Consider the following 19,034-nt stretch of genomic DNA (forward strand, 5'->3'; position numbering starts at 1 on the left):
GCTGATTTAAATTAATTTTAAATATTTTTATATTATATTTATTAAAATAAAAAATATAAAAAATTAATATTAAATATAGAGTATTAAGAATATATTTAAATGATTAATTTGTAAAATTATAAATTTTTAATATTAAATTAAGTAATCTAAATTATATCTAAATTGTCCAGAATTTATCTAAATAGTTAAATTATAAAATTATAAAATTTTTTAATATTAAATTGAACTACTAAATTAAATTTGTATTAATCAGATTGATAAATGAATAGATTTATTAAAATTTTTAAAATTTTTCATATTATTAACTATAATATTAAAAGTATTTAAAAATTAATAAACCGCTGGGATCAATTTAGATGGTTACAGAGAGTTTTTTTTTTTTTTTAAAAAAGAAGTTTTTTAAAGTTGAATACGCAAGCGTTGCAGATGCAGGCGCGCAGCAAACTCCATGGCAAACGGGTAAGGTAACACAGAGTCGTTATTGTTCATATAAATAGTAAAAGCAAAAAAGAATTTCATTGAGCGGCGGTTAAAGAGTGTTTTAATTGATATTGATTGTAAGGAGGGTGGCTTCAATCGTCACCCGTCACAACTCGTCTCTCACCCTGAATCCAATTCTTCTTCTACAGTCTTTTTTTTTTGGCTGTGAATAAAATGGAAAGATACGAGCAGGAGGGAGAAGCAGAAGCGACAATTAATCCATCAAAATCCTACATGCTGAAGGAGGGTTAGTGCTTCTCTACTAATCATCAAATTTGGTGTAAGAACTGCACGAGAGTGTGCCGTGATGAGTTTACTTGTTTTTCAGCTGCCTAGTCTGTTTTCGCTTTCAGAGACAATTAATCAATTAAATACTTCTATCTGGCGTTCACATGGTTGAGTTTGACTCAAATTAAGATCCACTTGATCCAAGATCACCACTGACTCACTCATTTCTTTATTCAATGTCGTCGCTAATATACAACCCCACACACAGATTCCGAATGCTAGTTAGTCATGTGTTATTATCAGCATCGTCATCTTCGCTGTTATCATTATTTTCTGAGTCATTATTTTTTTTAAATGGCATGATTCACCCTGCATCATGCTCTGAAATTAAAATCGACTATTTCTTTGAACACAGTGAAGATGAAGGAAAGATTGGAATTGGAATTGGGAGAATCTGAAATGGAAGAAAACGTAGAGCTACTGATTTCGCAAGAACAGAGACGCCCATCTTCTATCATCACGAAATTATACGTTGGCCACTTTTTAGCCAGATGGGGTGCTAGGTTCTTCTTTAATCTCTTCCGTTTTGTTGCTTTCTTCTAGACTGTGCATTAATTTAATTTTCCCTTTTTGATGGGTCCTGGATCTTGCCTTTCAAGTGCACAGAAGTTTCACTTTAAAAAAAGCACTTTCTTTTCTCAAGATTTGTCTCTTCTGCTTTTCTCGATAAAAGAAGATTGAAGCAGTAGTAAAAAGTTGCTTTTGTCTTCTTTTCAAAAATAATTTTCATAGGGAAAGGCATCCTGTCCATTTCGGTTTTATGGTACTAGACTGTCCTCAACCTTAGCACGAACTTGAAGCTCTTTACCTCTTAGGATTTGATGTGGTTAGGGGCTTTTATTTATAAAGTATTTTCATTACATCATTCCTAAAAGGAAGAAGTTCAAATAAATGTTGGAGAAATCAGAAGTTATGAGTGGAACAAGATAGCTCAAATCAATCAAAATAGAGTTCTGGATTGTGATGTACAAGAACTATAGTGTATAAGTGAAGTTGCTACAGTTAAAAAAAACCTTTTTTTTTTTAATGTTGATAGAGGGTTTCTGTATGCAGAATGTGGGAGTTCTCGGTTGGTCTGTACATGATTAATGTGTGGCCAGACTCGTTACTTTTTGCAGCACTATACGGTGCCATTGAATCTGCTTCCACTGCATTTTTTGGTCCCCTTGTCGGGAGATTGGTGGATAGATTGGCATATGTGCAGGTGAGCATAGTTATTGTTTTTTGCAATCTAGGAAATGATTAACGTTCTAATTTAATCATATATAAAAGTGTGCGAGCCGTTTCATTTTAGTTTTTGTTTTGGAAGTGATTTTATATATGATGGTTTTATAATGGAACAATTATATTGAAGTCTCAAACAAAAAAATTAATTGTAAATGTAATTTAATTTAATTATTAATAAATTTTATAATAATTAATTTTTTTTTATATTTAACTGTAATTCTCCTTTCTATAATGTGTATTTTAAATCTCCATATACTTGATATTAGAAGACAAAGATTACTCTGACAGAATGAAATCATCGAACTTTTCATAAAGCTGAAAGTTGATATGACTTTTGCAACCCGTGGTGGCTGATTTTTTTTTTTTTTTATCGGTCGAAATGGCTGTTGAATTGAGTGATAAAGAACTCAACATCTCTTAAATAAGGTTTTAAATTTAATTTGCCTAGTCCACATTGAAAAAGTTTTCTTTGTTATATATTCTTATCAAAGAATAAGTCTGCAAGTACTGAAGCAACTTTATTTTGTTATTTTAGATTTCACTGATCAGAATATTTTTGGATGCATTGACAAGAAATGCTGAAATTGTCTTAATCCCTCATGCGCAAAATGAGATATAAACAAAATTTCATGATCAAGTGTATGTTTTACATGACTGTCTCTAATCATATTTGAATGAAATGAATCATCCACTGGCAAAGTTATCTGCACTTTGGTGTTTCATTGGCAGGTTTTGCAGCTGTGGTTGGTGATGCAAAATATCTCTTTCCTTATTGCTGGGATCACTGTAGTTGCATTGCTTGTCTACCCATCTTTGAGGTTCACTAATTTCCCATGTTTCATTTCGCTGGTGGTGATAACTGACATCTGTGGAGCCATTGGCGTGCTTTCAACTCTTGGTGGCACCATCTTGATCGAGAGAGAATGGTAATACTATTGAAGCTTTTTCCTGAGGAAAGATTTAATTAGAATGAAACTAACTTATCCTTTTTAAAATGTCAAATACTTGAAAGTATGTTATTTAATAAACGTAAATGACAATGCAAAAGGAAGCATGTTACAGGTTGGTGGTTATATCAGAAGGACAACCACCAGAATTGCTGACAGAGATGAATTCAATTACGAGGCGCATTGATCTAACCTGCAAGCTACTTGCCCCTGTGGTAACTGGGTTCATAATAAGCTTTGTATCACTAAAAGCATCTGCCATAACATTAGCACTCTGGAATACTCTATCTGTTTGGGTGGAGTATTGGCTTTTCACATCTGTGTATAATGGGATCCCATCTTTAGGCCAAAGCAGCGCCAGGAGGATGACAAGATTTGTACTGAGCAATCAGGAAAAGAGTGAGCCTTATTCTTCGAAGGAGGACAGCTTGCTCTCTCATTCTGTTGATTCCTCAGATTTGAGAGAAAGAAAATGGAGGAAGAAGATTGTAGACTGGATTTTTGAGATCCCATATATTGCTGCATGGAAAGTGTACCTACAGCAAGAAATTGTCCTTCCAGGAATAGCTCTGGCTTTGCTATTTTTCACTGTGCTAAGGTAACAGCTTACAAACTATGTAATATTTGTGTGTTACTGAGTTTTGCATTTTTAACTCCTCAAAAGCTTGTACAGTACAATTTTACATGATATATGCCACTAGGAGTTGTGATAATTACACAACAATTACTCAAAAGAACTGTCAAGTGGCTGCATCTGAGATTTAACCTCAGATTCAATGGCTTGAGTAACTGTGCACAAAGCACATCTGGTTTTCCACCTCACAAAGTATCAGGCATCTTGGCTTTGTCAGTCAATTATACTATATAGTTATGAGACAATCATTCAGAAAATTTCATTTAAATGCACCTTAAGATACATGTATTTTTCTCCTATGAATTGGTTCTGAAACCTCGCTGATGAAGCTCCAACTGATTGTTTCAGCTTTGGTACTTTGATGACTGCCACATTGGAATGGGAAGGCATACCAGCATATGTTATAGGAATAGCACGAGGAGTAAGTGCTGTGATTGGAATAGCAGCAACAGTTGTGTATCCAGTTTTACAGTCTCGTATATCCACGATTAGAACTGGACTTTGGTCTATCTGGTCTCAGGTATAAACTTACTATGTAATCTGTGTAAGTGAAATGTCTTGAATCAGAGTATCGTGTCAGTGTCCAATTCCCTTTTATACGAGACAAGGTTTGGAGAAACATTTTTTATCGTCTGTCATCTTAAAAAACTATTCACATACTGCTATTTTTAGTAAATCTAATAGCAAACAATTATAAAAACTGGCTCTTATCATGTATTGCTGGTTTATGCCTTGTTTAAATGCAGTGGACTTGCCTGCTATCATGTGTTGCTTCAATCTGGATTCAAAATGGCTTTCTAGCAGCGTATGTGCTAATGGGAGGAGTAGCCGTATCTCGGCTTGGCTTGTGGATGTTTGACTTATCTGTACTTCAACAAATGCAGGCATGAAAACAAAACTCCTACTGTCAGATTTTAGTCCAATTGTTTCTTTGGACAAATGAAAATTCTTCCTTTTGTCTGATTCTTCTATTTTCTCAACTAGGATCTTGTTCCTGAGACCGATCGGTTGGTTGTTGGAGGTGTTCAGAGCTCACTTCAGTCTTCAATGGATCTATTGGCTTATGTTATGGGAATTGTTATATCCAATCCACAGGTAAAGTTCTTAAAACTAAAATGATGATCCTAGAATACATTCAAGTGCATGACTGGCCCATTTGTGTATACTGATGAGCTTTTCTTGTAGAAGCTAGCTGATATTTCACAGATGTGCTTACAATGTTTTTACGTTTTCTGTACATTTGGTTCAGGACTTCTGGAAGCTGATTCTGTTATCGTTTCTGGCAGTCACAATGGCTGCTTTCCTATACTGCATCCACGTGTACCGTGTGCGTAAACACTTATTTCACTTCGAAAAAATTCTGGGTTTTAAATCTTCTGTTAACGTAGTTCAAGTTTAAGAAGACATGCATATCTAATGTTTGAAGGGAATGCTGTGACACCAGTTTTCTTCATGGTATAGCATCACTGTTCACTGAGGCGTGGTTGAGTTCTCTGATGGAAAAAGCCATGTGTTACGTTTCATGCAATTCTGAACGCTAGGTAATCGGGTTATTGGAGGGAAACTTTTGGCGTCAAAACACTGTTTAGACCCAAAAACCAATTTTTAGCCACCGAGTGTTTGAATCGGTCACAAACCATTGCTGGAATCGTTCAAGTGTGCGAGGCGTGTCAGAGACTCAAAACAGTCTCGATCATGTCCTGACTTCTATCAACTGAAAACAAGGTTCATGGGTTTTGCCTACGGCGATTTCCCCATTTGTTGAGATGCGATTTAGTCACAACGGAAAGAAATCAAATTAACAATCCTTAAAATATAGGATCAATTGGTTTGCTAGCCCCAAAAAAATCTTGTGCCTGAAAGATCTCGACCAAATTTTAAAAAATTTAAAAATATGAACTGTTTATATTTTTATACAAGAAGTTTATCATTAAAAATTTTTAAAAAATTTATCTTTGATATAAAATGATATATCATTGATAAATACAATAAGCTAAACATGATGTAAAATTTAATAAGTATTAAGTTATTTATTTAATTTAATTCTATAACGAGGACTATACTTCTAAAATATATGCAAGCAGGGTAAAGTGTGAGAAAAAGTAAATTGTGAATGATAAATGCAAAAGCAAGAGGTCCCCTTCAGGGATACAAATTGTAATACCTCACTCATTTTTGGGTTCAAAGTAACCTATGATCTAACTCATACGTTGGCTTGAAGGAATTTGTGATAACTCTCATTTTAGCATTAATATTCAAGTCAAAATGAAGTTTTTAATTTATCTAAGAAAACGTATGGATGTCACATCAAATCAAAATACCAAAATAATAATGAAAAAAATAGAGAAAATGACAAAAAAATTATAGCTGAAAAAACAAGTTTAATATTTTATATTAGAATGCTATCCACAGGCTAAATTTTCAAAGTGGCTTCTTGTAGAATCTATGTGTCCCATATTCTATATGTAGTTGCAAATTTAGCTTGTGAATAGGCTATTACCTTCTGGCAAAAAAAAAAAATATTACCTTCTTGTTGGAAAAAATAATTAAACATGATGAGTTGTTGGAAAAACATTGTTTTTAGCTTATTTTTATAAGTGATTTGACTTATCAAAATAAGCTGAAAACAATTTTTTTCAATAATTTCTCATGTTCAGCTTCAAATTTTTCCAACAATTCCCTCATGTAACTTAATCAAAATTACTTTTTTATATTAAGTTCTAGGACATGTTTATTTAAGATTAAAAAATAAGTTATTTTTATAGAATTTATAAATTTTGTAAAAAAGAGATTTATTTTGTACAAATTTTATAAAAAATTGACATTATTTGACAAACTTTGATTCAGGCAAAGTTTGTACAAAATAAGCTGAAAACAATTTTTTTCAATAATTTCTCATGTTCAGCTTCAAGTTTTTCCAACAATTCCCTCATGTAACTTAATCAAAATTACTTTTTTATATTAAGTTCTAGGACATGTTTATTTAAGATTAAAAAATAAGTTATTTTTATAGAATTTATAAATTTTGTCAAAAAGAGATTTATTTTGTACAAATTTTATAAAAAATTGACATTATTTGACAAACTTTGATTCAGGCAAAGGCATGTTGCATCGGCCTCTTGAACCAAGCTAGGTACTAATTGGCTGACTCACTAGCACGTTAAGACAACTTGCAAAACTCCAAAATGCTCACCTTGAGCAACACTCTATAGAATTGGATGTGGAATTTGCAGTCCATTTTTATACAAGTGAACGCGGAGTTTCAGGCTAGTAAAGTGTACCGAATAAATGCTTAGCCCATAAGGTAGTTGGGGAACAGTCTTAATTTGATATTGTTGAAGTTGTCATAGTTAGCTATCTCCCTTCATTGGATCGTGAATCATCCAATGTATTCCAACATGAATTAAGTTCTATTGCTTGAGAACAACATGAAGTCAAGTATACAATAACCCTTAGGATATGGGTTCTCTCGATATATGTACTCAAGATATGGTTTGGCAAAGTTAGGCCAACCAAGTAGTTTTAGCCTGGGCTCATATGTAACTTGTATCATATCTTTTAGTATGTTCACATTCAATATTTAGTCTTGCATAGGTGAAACATTGGCTCATTCTAGGATGACTACTTGGCCCCTTTGCCCACCAATGTTGGTATCCTGAATATAGTATATGGGATTGTTAACAGGGTTGGTATTAACAAAGTAATGATGGTTTGGAGTATTCCTTATTTGGTCATGGCCCCAAGGGCCTGCAGTAGCATATGAAAGTCCCTTTGAAGATTTCCCCCTAAGCAGCACATACCTAGAGCTAGCCTCACTAGGTCCTCCTTTCATATATGCGGTTATGTTTCTCATACCCGCATGCAAAGCTTACATTATAATCTGCTAGCGCTCTTTCTCTCGACATTCTATGGCTTCCCAAGTGAGCATAGAAATACTGATTCTCCTCCATTTGCCTATCCATTCGATCCTGGATCTATTTCAATAGCTCTACAATGAGTTCATCAACAATAATTAAAAGAGTGCTAGTGTCATTGAAACATTCTTACTCCACTAAATACCATTAACAAATAAAACTTATGGTAATCAGATAAGTAGCTCAAAGAGTGATTTCCAAGGTTTAATTCACAAGAAAGGGATCCCAAGTTTTCTAAATAGAAGCGAGTTAAAATTAATCAAAATCTTTCATATCAGAGTAAAAATAAGTTTAAGAAGCATAGGATACCTTAGAGGAGTGAAAGAAGTCAAAAACGGTTAAAAAACAAAACATGTGCTGTACTACAGAGCAATGTGCTGCGGCTCGTGCACACTGCGCCGCGACTTGTTGCACTCTGTGCTATGCGTCACGACGTGTTACATGAAATTACCACCGGTTCTGCTGTCATTTAACAGCAGAATCAAGGAACTTCTGACTCATCTCAGTTCTCCGTCTGATGTCCGAATGATGTGATCTAGGTGTCTACAAGAAGCTTTTTACATGAGCTAGCTAACAGCATAGGTTTCACTTACAAAACAAGTCACACTAGAAAGTTGGACACCCAAACACATTTTAACCGCTTTTTAACACTTTTATACAAAATGGATTTCCAAAACCCTCAACAAGTATCAAAAGCTTTTCCTCACACCTGGATCATGTTCAATGGACCTAAAACTACCAGTACGTGTCACAAGCACCAAAATAACAGTATAATAAAAATTCACTTCTCAACTTCATTTTACCAAAAACAAAAGGGGAGGTAAATTAGTATTGTATTTCGCTCAAATCATTCAAAACATATTCAAATTTTTATTTCTACACTTGCACTAGTATTTTGGCCCTATAAACAAATATATATCAACATACATAAAGGTTAAGGGCCCAAAATAGTACAAGTGTGGGGATATGCATCTTAGAATTGGCAATTCATATACCATTACACAATTAAAGCTAATTAGAGGCATATAATAGGAATATGCTAATTTCTCGCCTCTTTAGTCTTTTTCCTCTCAACACTGAAGCTAGAGCTTGAAAAATGTTAAAAGAAAGGGGTGAGTTTAGCCACTCAATAACCCAAGTTAAACCCACCCTATGCAATTATATATCAATTATAAACCAATTACATGCACAAGGAAGATCAAGTATGTAAAACAAGTCCACATATATCACAATTTAACATTCTATAACTTATCTAACTCTCATGACTAGGTGCATTGTCACTATATTTTCAAATATGTGACATGACCCACACTCATGCGACTTGCCACCACTTAGCATATGTGACATGTCATATATTTACTTAGGTAATGATCAACCAACCTTATATCTTCCTTATTCTCTCAGACTGAAACTGTGGGCTATAACATTGATTAGGGCTTCATCCATGTGACTGAACTATCCAAGCTCACCAATTGTGAGGTGTGACCCGACCAAAAATTATAGAATTCACTCTTAAATCACGGCTTCTCCCATTCTCAAATCCCTAGGGTATATCATACCCTAGGCTATTCTTCTCATTGAATCGATGGAGATAGTTAGGTTCTAGTCTTTCGACAATCAGTGGGATAAGGTTATAGCCCCCATGTACCAAGAACAGCCTAAATACCATATGAATTTTTCTCTACCCCTAAATCTCTAGGCGAACTTCCGCCACTGATCATACCATAAACAATGCTCACTTATTCTCATTTTTCACTTTCATATACTCACTTTTACTACAACCACGTTAGGGTCACGACCTCGCATTACCCAAGTGTATATTCTCATCTTTTTTTCAAAATTCATTTCATCATTAACACACCGATACTTATAGACATCATCACATTCATTTCTTAAAAGTATAAGCATGTTCATAGTGAAATCCTCTTGACTTTACATTTTGCATTTTCAAGCCTAAAAATAACTTTTTCATGCACATCAAGGAAACTAACATATAGTTTTTACTTAAACAACTAATCCCATGCATGTAAACATTTACAATTCACATTCAACAACCAATTAACAATCAATTAACATATAACTATTCAAGGTAAGGTTTTTTCTCGGTTACCTCAAACCTTTGAGAGGTCAAAGGTTTATCCTTTAATTAACTAGCTTCCAACTTGAATTTTCACTCTAATAGGTGACCAAGAGCCAAAACTATAATCAACTAAGTTGAATTCTATCAACATAACTAACTCAATATTTAAACCTTTAATCTCTACTTCTAATTTGCCCAACATTTTCTCTACAAGAGGTGGAGCCTACCCATTGAATTTAATAATTATCTTTAACCCCCAATAACATTAATGAGCCATTAAAGCCCCATTAATGGCATCACAAGTTTCAATCACCCATAATAAATGGGATTTTCAAACATTAATGGTGCCCAACAATCTAAGACACCAAAACTCATTATACTTAGGTTTAGATACTCTAATCTACTCTCATTAACTCCATTTGAATCAACAAATTCGGATGCATAACCTATATGGACCGAAATCCCACTTCTACTATCAAACCCTAACTATAAACTCTTAAATATGAAAGAAATAGAGAGATTAATGAGTGTGATACTTACCTTAGGTGTTTATAACCTTCAAAATACTTTCAAAGTTGTCCCTAAGTAAACCCTAGCAGAGTATTAGCACGTCTTTTCTTTCTCTCTATTTCTATCTCATTTTGCATCTGATAAACTGCAGAAAATGGCCATGCGTCGCGGCGAACACACAACGTGCCGTGACGCATGGCACAGAGAGGTCCTCCTTTACTCAGGTGGATGATCTACGCGCTACGGCGTGTGGTACAAGAACTTCAACTCTTTCTTTTCTTCTCTTTTTGATGCCAGGGTGACCTGCCTCGATACCGAACCTATAATTAGAGCTGAAATACTATCAAATATAATTATTAGACCTCTCTGACTACACACCATTTCAACTTATTTAATTAACCTTATTAGGTTTAATTATTTGGAGAATTAAAACTCAAGATGTTATACTCATCACCTGTGTTTAGAGGCCTAACTCACACTGCACTAGATGGTGATGACAACAAAGGCTCTTATTGTCTAATCCTTATAACGTCATATGCCATTGGTCCTTTGAGCTGTATAAGTGGCAAACCATTTCCTAGCTCGTGAGAACCAACATCATCTTTTCCATTATTATCATTACGCTATTTAGGCATCTTTCACATGTGTCCCACTAGGAGTGCCACAAATTGTTCATGGTTTTATGGTTCTAGGAATATTAGAGACACAAGGTCACAATATAGATAAGGGTTCATAGGCTTCCTTACCACAAGTTACCTAGATGTGAAGATGTGCAGCAAATGTTTAAAGGAAAATAATTTGATTAATGGTGCAAGTTTACACAAAGTTGCAAAAGTACAAGAGAGTGGAGGAGGAGGACATCTAAAATCCTAAGTGCAAAACAATGTAAAAGGTAAATATAGTGACAAAGCTTTAGTGTTTGTGTTCGTTGTTTTCTTTCTATGGTTGAACCCTATTTATAATGCTCCTCTAATGCTGTTATGTTCACAAACAAGGAGCCCAGATGCTCTTGCCAAAATATCCGCTCCCACTTAGCACATGCTCATGAAATTTAGGACACATCAAATAACCCACATCCAGATGACAGTCTTTTTGACTTAGTCATTTTGAGTCTTATGAGTTACATCTTTGCTATGATTTAGCATTTACTTAGTCAAAAATGTTTCCTTTAGATAGACCAAGCTATGCTTCATTTAACAATGTTTTAAGCCTAACTTTTCATCTGTCTAGGCCTAATGCTTCATTTCTCATTATGTTGGGCTTTAATTAAACGTCGTTTTATTTTGAGCCCAAACAATATGTAACCACTAATATAAAAAATTTGTATGAACTGCATGACTTCAAATTATATATACTCCCTCCATCTCAAATTATAGGATATTTTTAGACAAAATCTTACATATAAATAAACATTATTAAATACACTTAACAACCCTATCTTTTCAAAATAAAAATATAAACTTTTAAAAATACTCAACATTTAATACATTGAAAAGAGAAGGGACAGAAATTAATTATAAAAAGAAAAAGGTAATATTATAATTTATACATTTAATAAAACTTTAATATACTCAAAGTGTCTTATATTTTGGAGCAAAAAAATTTTTTTAAAAGTGCTCCATAATTTGAGACAGAAAAAGTATAATTTTTATAATAACCCAATTATGTGGCTTTCCCTCAGTAGGGAAATGGAAGATTAGGTCGTAAGGCACATATGCACCTGACAAGTAACCATGCGTGTTTCTAGAACTACAAACACACACAGATGCACATGTATGTAACCTCATGAATTATTTTGGGTTGGTCAAAATTCAAAAACTGTTGGCTTTGGCCACGTGCACGTCTGGACAAGTGAAATTGAAAACCACATGCGTTAATCACGGAAAGGTTTACGTTAAACAAAGTGAACAATCGCTCATACCTTACAAAAATGTCCGCGTCGCCATTCCAACAATAACTGTGCAAAATAATCTTTCAAAGAAAAACCCCAAATACTGTCACCATTGAATAAATACATATACATATACACACACACACACTTTTTCTAAATAATTTTTTGAGTGTAAGTCAAAAAATATAACTTCAAGATAAAGCATACTTTTTGCCCGTGTTGACTTGTAATTAACTCGAGTCAAGAATCTTATGGCCCTGTTGTTTCAATCATATTTAATGTAATGAGAAGTAATAGTAAAGAATAGAATGTCATGAGATGTAATAATGATTATTCACAAATTCGTTTGGCATGACATCCGGAATGTTTAAATTAAATTATTTTTTATATTTATTTAAATTTAAGTAATTATAACAGTGAAAAGACTACAATGCCCCTTTCAAAAAAAAATCCCCTTCCCTTTTGTTCTTCTTCCCCCTCACCATAATCAACTCTAAAAGCCAGAATCAAAATAAAAAAAAATACATATATAAGTCCTTTGATGTAATCTTGATTTCAAGATCAAGGGTAATCCTAATGGTCTTTACCTATTTTTAGTCCAACCAAATATCATGAATGAGGGCAATGCATAGGAATTACAAGTAATCCTAATTTAAGGAAACAAGCCAAACAAGCAGTGGCGAATTCAAACTTGCCAACATGAGGGGCGACATTTAAAACCATCAAAAAGATGAGGGGACAAAAACTAATTTTTACATTTTTTATAAAAAAATTTAAAAAAATAAAAAATATGAGGGAGCATTGGAATTTGGGAGTGGGGATGGGGGGCATCGCAGATTTTTCATGAAGGAATTTGTCTTTAGAATTATGGTCAAGCGTGGTTAGATTCCCAAATATATCATGCCATTGACGTGACAATAATGTTTTTGTAACAATAGGAATTTTGAGTAAAGTCAACCAAAATTTCAAGGATTAATTCCTTAATGAAAAGAGATTATATAAGTAATCTTGACTTAAATTAATTACGAAGACTAAAAATTAAGTTTCCCCTAAATTCAACTACTTCATCATTTAAATTAAATTTTTTTTTGTCAATCGCTTAAATTAAATTAAAAATAATCAAGCAAAAAATTGTTGATAACAAATAAAATGCAACGAAGTTATGGATAGATAATTAACAAGAAAAGAAACAACTACATCACACTCCCTCCATCTTTTATTTATTGGAGCTTTTAACTTGTTTTTTTATATAAAAAAATTACATCTTTTAATATAAATTTTTTAAATTACCCGTCATAATTTATCATTCATAGTCATAAAAAATAATTAATGAAGATTTAATTAAAATAATTAAATGAAGGATATTGTAGTTCAATTTTTTTATTTTCAAATATAATTAATAAATTTAATTGATATTTTTAAATTATGTGATATATTTTTTTTTCTTGTAAATAAAAGGAGGGAGAACATGATTGTTTGCAATTTTTGGCTTCAAATGCTCAGGGAAACTAAATGAATAGATGTACCCGTCACTTGGGGCATATAAGTATCAAAATTGCAATCTTTAGGGACAAGAATGAGAGTGCAGGCTAGGCTGAGATATTGAGGGTTTAAAACCCTCTGAATATTTTATATATATATATATATATATATATAAAGTATTAAAATATCATAATCAAGCAGCGTCGATCCATTAAAGAAGTATACACAGCCTTCAATGATGCTACCCATAAAATGCAGTGCGTGTATTGGGCAATAATTTGACACATGGAAACAGGCATTAAATTTTAGGAAGGCCCAAACGTCTATAAAAGAAATACTATAATCCATTAATTGTCAATCTCAATTGTGCTTCATTTCTTTCTTTGGCCAAAAAAAAAAAACATTGTGATTCATTTCGATGCTGTAATTTGATCTGGCTTACTTGTTTAAAATTATAGTGACGAATCAGTGTCTGATTCACGCTTCATATTCGAAGAGTCAGATCATCATTTACGTGAAAAACATTAAGCCTTCGAAGAGTCAGACCATTTACGTGAAAAAACAATAATATACTTAATACTCTATCCGGTTCCAATTATAAAATAAAATTTTAAAATCCTATGTAATTCTAAATTTAGGGCAAAGATATACTTTAATTATTTTTTCTAATATTACTCCTTCTTAATTGCATTGCATCAAGTTGTTGGCAAACTTTTAATTCCTAGTATATTTTATAAGTGAAAGGGGAAATTAAAAAGTTGAATTTTTTTACAAGTTTAAGAATATTAATTATTATTATTTTTTAAAAATCATGAAGTTAGTTGTTTTATCTTGTGCTCCCTTCATTTTTAATTATAAATTATTTTCAACATATTATTTCGGAATAAAAAAATTAAAACTCATTATTCCTGCTTAAAAATTCAATAATTTTTTAGATTTATTTTTATTAAATATGCTATTTTAAAAATATAATTTCTGTCGTTAACATTTAATGGGAAGTAAAATTGAAAATTTCTGAAAAAAATTAATGAAATAAGTTATAAATAGGACCAAAAAATTATTTTATCTCTAACTTATATAAAAAGACAAGACAGGGCGAAGTAATTAGGACTGGATGGGGTATTTCATTTTGAAATACTAACTAGCCCCGTGAATGTTTTAATTTTAAAAAAATAAAAAATAAAATTAAATATTAAAAATTTATTTTAGTATTCTTAAAATAAAATATATTATTTTTTCTATATTTTAAGAGATATAAAATACAAACATACTTTTTATTTTTAAGTTTTCATTTTTATTCATTTAACCATTAATTATACTTTTTATTTTTAAGTTTTCATTTTCATTCATTTAACCATTAATTGACAATTGTTGGAGTAAAATACCATTATTGATATATTTTTAAAATTTTTATTTATATTTTAAATTTATTAGTTATACAAACTAATTTATGTAGTATTTTTAAAAAATTTAAATACATACTCTCTCTTTTAAAAAATTTATGGAAGTTTTAATTAAATATCTTCTTTTAATAAAGTAGTTATTTATTTTCAAACTAACACAATTTTTTCATATTTATCTTTATTTAATAAAGTATTTTATTCTAAAATAATATAAAGTAATTTATTTATTAGAGGAACTTTTGAAAGAAAAAAAATAATAATTATACCTTAAAATATTAAAAATGTGTTATATTTTTTATCATCTAATTTCTCAAAAAATACTTTATATTTTTTAATAGAATGAGTAAATTTTCTAAAATAATATTTCAAACACAAATGTGAAAAAAAAATTAATGAAATAAGAGATAGATTAGTCATAGAATTTATGTTTATATTTGTTTAAATTTTATAATTTCCTTGAAACATTTTTAAATGATTGTCATATTTAATTGTTTAAATTTTTTTTTGCAAAAAATTTTTTAAATTTCCTTAACTTCTAAAGCGAAATGATTGGCAAATGGATCATAGGAGTAAATTAATAATATAAAATTTTTCAATATAAATAAAAATAATAAATTAAATATTTTATAATATTTAACATAATATTCCTAACAATGATAAAAATGAGACTAAAGTGTAAGATTGAAAATTAAAAAAGTACTATAATGATACTACAAATAATGTCATAATGTTATTTATAAATCATAACTATAATGGTTGTAAATCAAGCAAATATAATAATTCATGTTATAATATCATTTATCAATCATATGTACGAGAGTATTACATCAATTAATAAAACATTACAAGTAATATAATGATTATTAACAAAATACTAGGTGTGTAATGTAAAATAAATTCATAGATATTATATAATTAACTTGACCCCCATAATTATTTTTGTATAGACTTGAAGCTCATAATTACATCAATGTTTTTCATAGGTTTTCAGACCATAATCTAATTTTACATATAAGTAATACCATAATAGATTCTTTACCTTATGCATTTGAAGAATATGAAAAAAGACTTGTTTTATATATTCTCAGGCAAATTATTTTATGATTTGTTATCACGTGTTAATAATAAATATATAGTAAATTTTTTTTATCTAGACCATATTATTATCCCCATATAAATTTCATTACATATCTAACACCTATTATTTTTATTAAGAATCTTATATCCGTCTTTAATTTTTATTATGAATCCTACATGATCTTTTAAAATATAAAAAATTTATTATTTTTTACACTTTTTTAAAAATTTTAACATTTACAAATGCAGGTTCCACATTCACATTTTTTTAACAAATGTAGATCCCATGTCCACTTTGTTTACCATAAGTCCTGTGACTATATATATATATATATATTATTTTTTAACAAAATTATCCATTAATTAATTTTTATAAAATTAAATTTTTCAAATTAATTACTAATTTAAATTTACTAATTAAATTATAGTTCCCACACCTAATTTTTTACCATTAGTAATTTATTTATATATCTAACACATATTATATTTATTAAGAATTCTATATTCATCGTCAATTTTACTAATCTTACATGATTTTTTAAAACATAAAAATTTTATTATTTTTATACATTGTCTAAATTTTTAAAATTTATAAATGTAGATCTCAGACTCACAATTTTTAATGGCAAGTCCCACACCTACTTTTTTATTATGGATCTAACAACTATATTTTTTTAACAAAATAATTCACTAACTAAATTTTTAAAAAAATTAAAAAAAATACGGAGAAAAGCACTGTTTAACCACTGTACTCCGCAAGAGACCAAAAACACCCCACAGTCATAAAGCAACATTCTATTATGCTTGAGGTCCCCCCAAAAAAAAAAAGAAAAGCAAGGTGACCCAATATAATATATTTGTGTAGGGTCCACTGAAATTAATGAGGCAAATTAATATCTTTGTTACTGTGGAAACAACTGTACATCCACAATAAATTTGACGGATTTCATAATATATCTTGATAATTGATGATTTTGATAATTAACAAAATGAAATAACAAACAGAATAAGCTATTTTCGGTTGGGACGGTGTTGTTATCAAGCATTGAATTGAATGGCACGAAATTAGTGCTGATTGTCGTATACAATGACAACAACAACCGCTTATTAAAAGGTTGGGTACAAGAAACAGCAAAGATAGCTGTAACTTATGAACGCCCTCAACCATGACCTAACATCATGGTACTTCACTTTCTTGTCATATTTGCCTTGCTATTCAATTGTGTGTGTTTTTATTTTATTTTATTGACTCATGTATATAGTGCTATTGGAGCTAGTTGGTGGAAATTCAGAAATCAAATTATAACTAAATTAGTTATGAGATGAAAATGAAAGTTCAAACAAAATTAAAGCAAATAGCATAGATAAAAGTTGATTTAGTTGGTAAAAATTTAGTTCATGATTCACAATATTGTAAGATCAAATATCACTATCAATATAATATTAAATTTTGCTATCACCTTGTTAATGGATAATTTATAATTATTTTTACAAGTATTATTTGAATCTAAAGGCACATCTTATATTGGTAAACTTTTAAAACTCAACTTACCTAATTTTTTTTAACCAAAAAAATAAAGCAAATATGTACTCATAAGGCTGTTATTGGTAATACTACTCACACGGCGTGAAATTTGAATTAGTTTGGGTGGAAGGTAATAAATATCCATAAGTTTTCGTGATGATAGAATTTTTTTAAAAAAATACTAATATACTTTTGTCTTTTTACAAATATGCATAATGCATATTAATCATCGCAAACATCTAAGGAAAAACTAACAAAAATCTCGTAAGAACTATATTAGCTTTCCAACATTAGTATTATATAAGAACTATATTAGCTTTCCAACATTAATATTATATTGTGAATCAATTTTATATATATATATATATATATATATATAAATTGAAATGTATTAAGTACAGACACCTATATGCCTGTACCTTTCTCATAAGAGAAGGGTAACCCTTCCCTTTCCTGAAAAGAAAAAGTGACACATTCATTCATGTTAGTATCTACCCACTCCTTAATCATTCAGAGTATAAAACTCACAACCTTCTTTTTCCAAAGGAGTGTGGGGTGTCATTGAATTAAGGAGTTGTTGATTATGCATCAATTACATCATTTGTAACTTACATACAACATAATTGTTATTAAATTTTATTTCCTCAGGCACCTAATATATGCAGCAAATGAGACAAGCAACACACATCGTAGGAGTTGGCCCCAAAGAAAAAAAACACACGGGTTGTAGAAATTGTTTTTGTGTTCGATTTTTTTTTTCTCATTTTTATCCTTAATAATTGGAGAAGGGTTAGTTGGATAATATTACTCCAGAGAATATAATTACTTTAATTCACTTCCTTATGTTGAAATATTTTCAAAACAAAGACTGTTGTTTTTTTTTTAAGCAAAGCCATGCCCTTATAAATTAAGAAGTTTTTATAAAGAGTTATGTTAAAAGTAATATTTATTAAGATCACATCTCTCTAATTTTTAAAAGCACCAATTATAAAATTAAAAGGTGCCATTGGAGAAGAAAATGTTATTTTAAAAAAAAATCTATATATTAAAGTGATTTTACATTTAATCTTATTGAGTTTGAAGACATGTCCTAATCTTGATGAGCTCTCTAAACTCGACTCATCTAAACTTTTTTTGTATGTAAAGAAAGTGATGTTACATTTCATGAAAAATTATTATAAATAACTCTGATTAGTATTAATTATTAAACTATATCAGTTCACAAAACAACATAGGATTATAACTTTTAAGTAAAGAGTTTTATTACTCAAAGGACATCACTCAAAGACATCATTTTTTTCTCTATAACTATAAATATTCTTTACCATCAGTCATTTCTCACATTCAAATATCCAAACTCATTACATTTATTTTTGAATGTATTAAAAATAAAGTTAAATTATCACTTTATAAAAATCATTATTGTAGTTACTTAAATCTTTAGAGTGCAAACCATACTTACAAGGGTGGAGGAATGGGAACTAGCAAACGGTAGGACCCCGCAAGTTTTATTTTATTTTTTTAATATTATATAGATATACTTTTTGCCACCTTTCAGATTTTTGAAAATTTTATA

General features: G+C 30.5%; 1 protein-coding gene across 5 annotated transcripts; it reads left to right on the forward strand.

Annotated features, from left to right (window-relative positions):
- The first annotated feature begins 439 nt into the window (after positions 1 to 439).
- Positions 440 to 5,056, forward strand: LOC129290576 (solute carrier family 40 member 2-like). Of its 5 annotated transcripts, none has more exons than XM_054927377.1 (10): positions 440 to 459; positions 630 to 727; positions 1,124 to 1,271; positions 1,822 to 1,972; positions 2,725 to 2,921; positions 3,058 to 3,540; positions 3,925 to 4,096; positions 4,323 to 4,460; positions 4,561 to 4,671; positions 4,826 to 5,056. In XM_054927377.1, exons 1-10 carry the CDS (start codon positions 449 to 451, stop codon positions 4,973 to 4,975), a joined length of 1,659 nt encoding a protein of 552 aa, XP_054783352.1. In that variant the 5' UTR covers positions 440 to 448; the 3' UTR covers positions 4,976 to 5,056. The 5 variants fall into 5 exon arrangements, with proteins under 5 accessions (XP_054783352.1, XP_054783353.1, XP_054783356.1 ...); XM_054927378.1 differs by having other exon boundaries at positions 446 to 464; XM_054927379.1 differs by lacking the exon at positions 440 to 459 and having other exon boundaries at positions 684 to 760.
- Positions 5,057 to 19,034: the final 13,978 nt, after the last annotated feature.

The sequence above is a fragment of the Prosopis cineraria genome, unplaced genomic scaffold (genome assembly GCF_029017545.1).
Source record: "Prosopis cineraria cultivar Desert tree isolate PC_DT_omini unplaced genomic scaffold, ASM2901754v1 PC13, whole genome shotgun sequence".
Lineage (NCBI taxonomy): Eukaryota > Viridiplantae > Streptophyta > Magnoliopsida > Fabales > Fabaceae > Prosopis > Prosopis cineraria.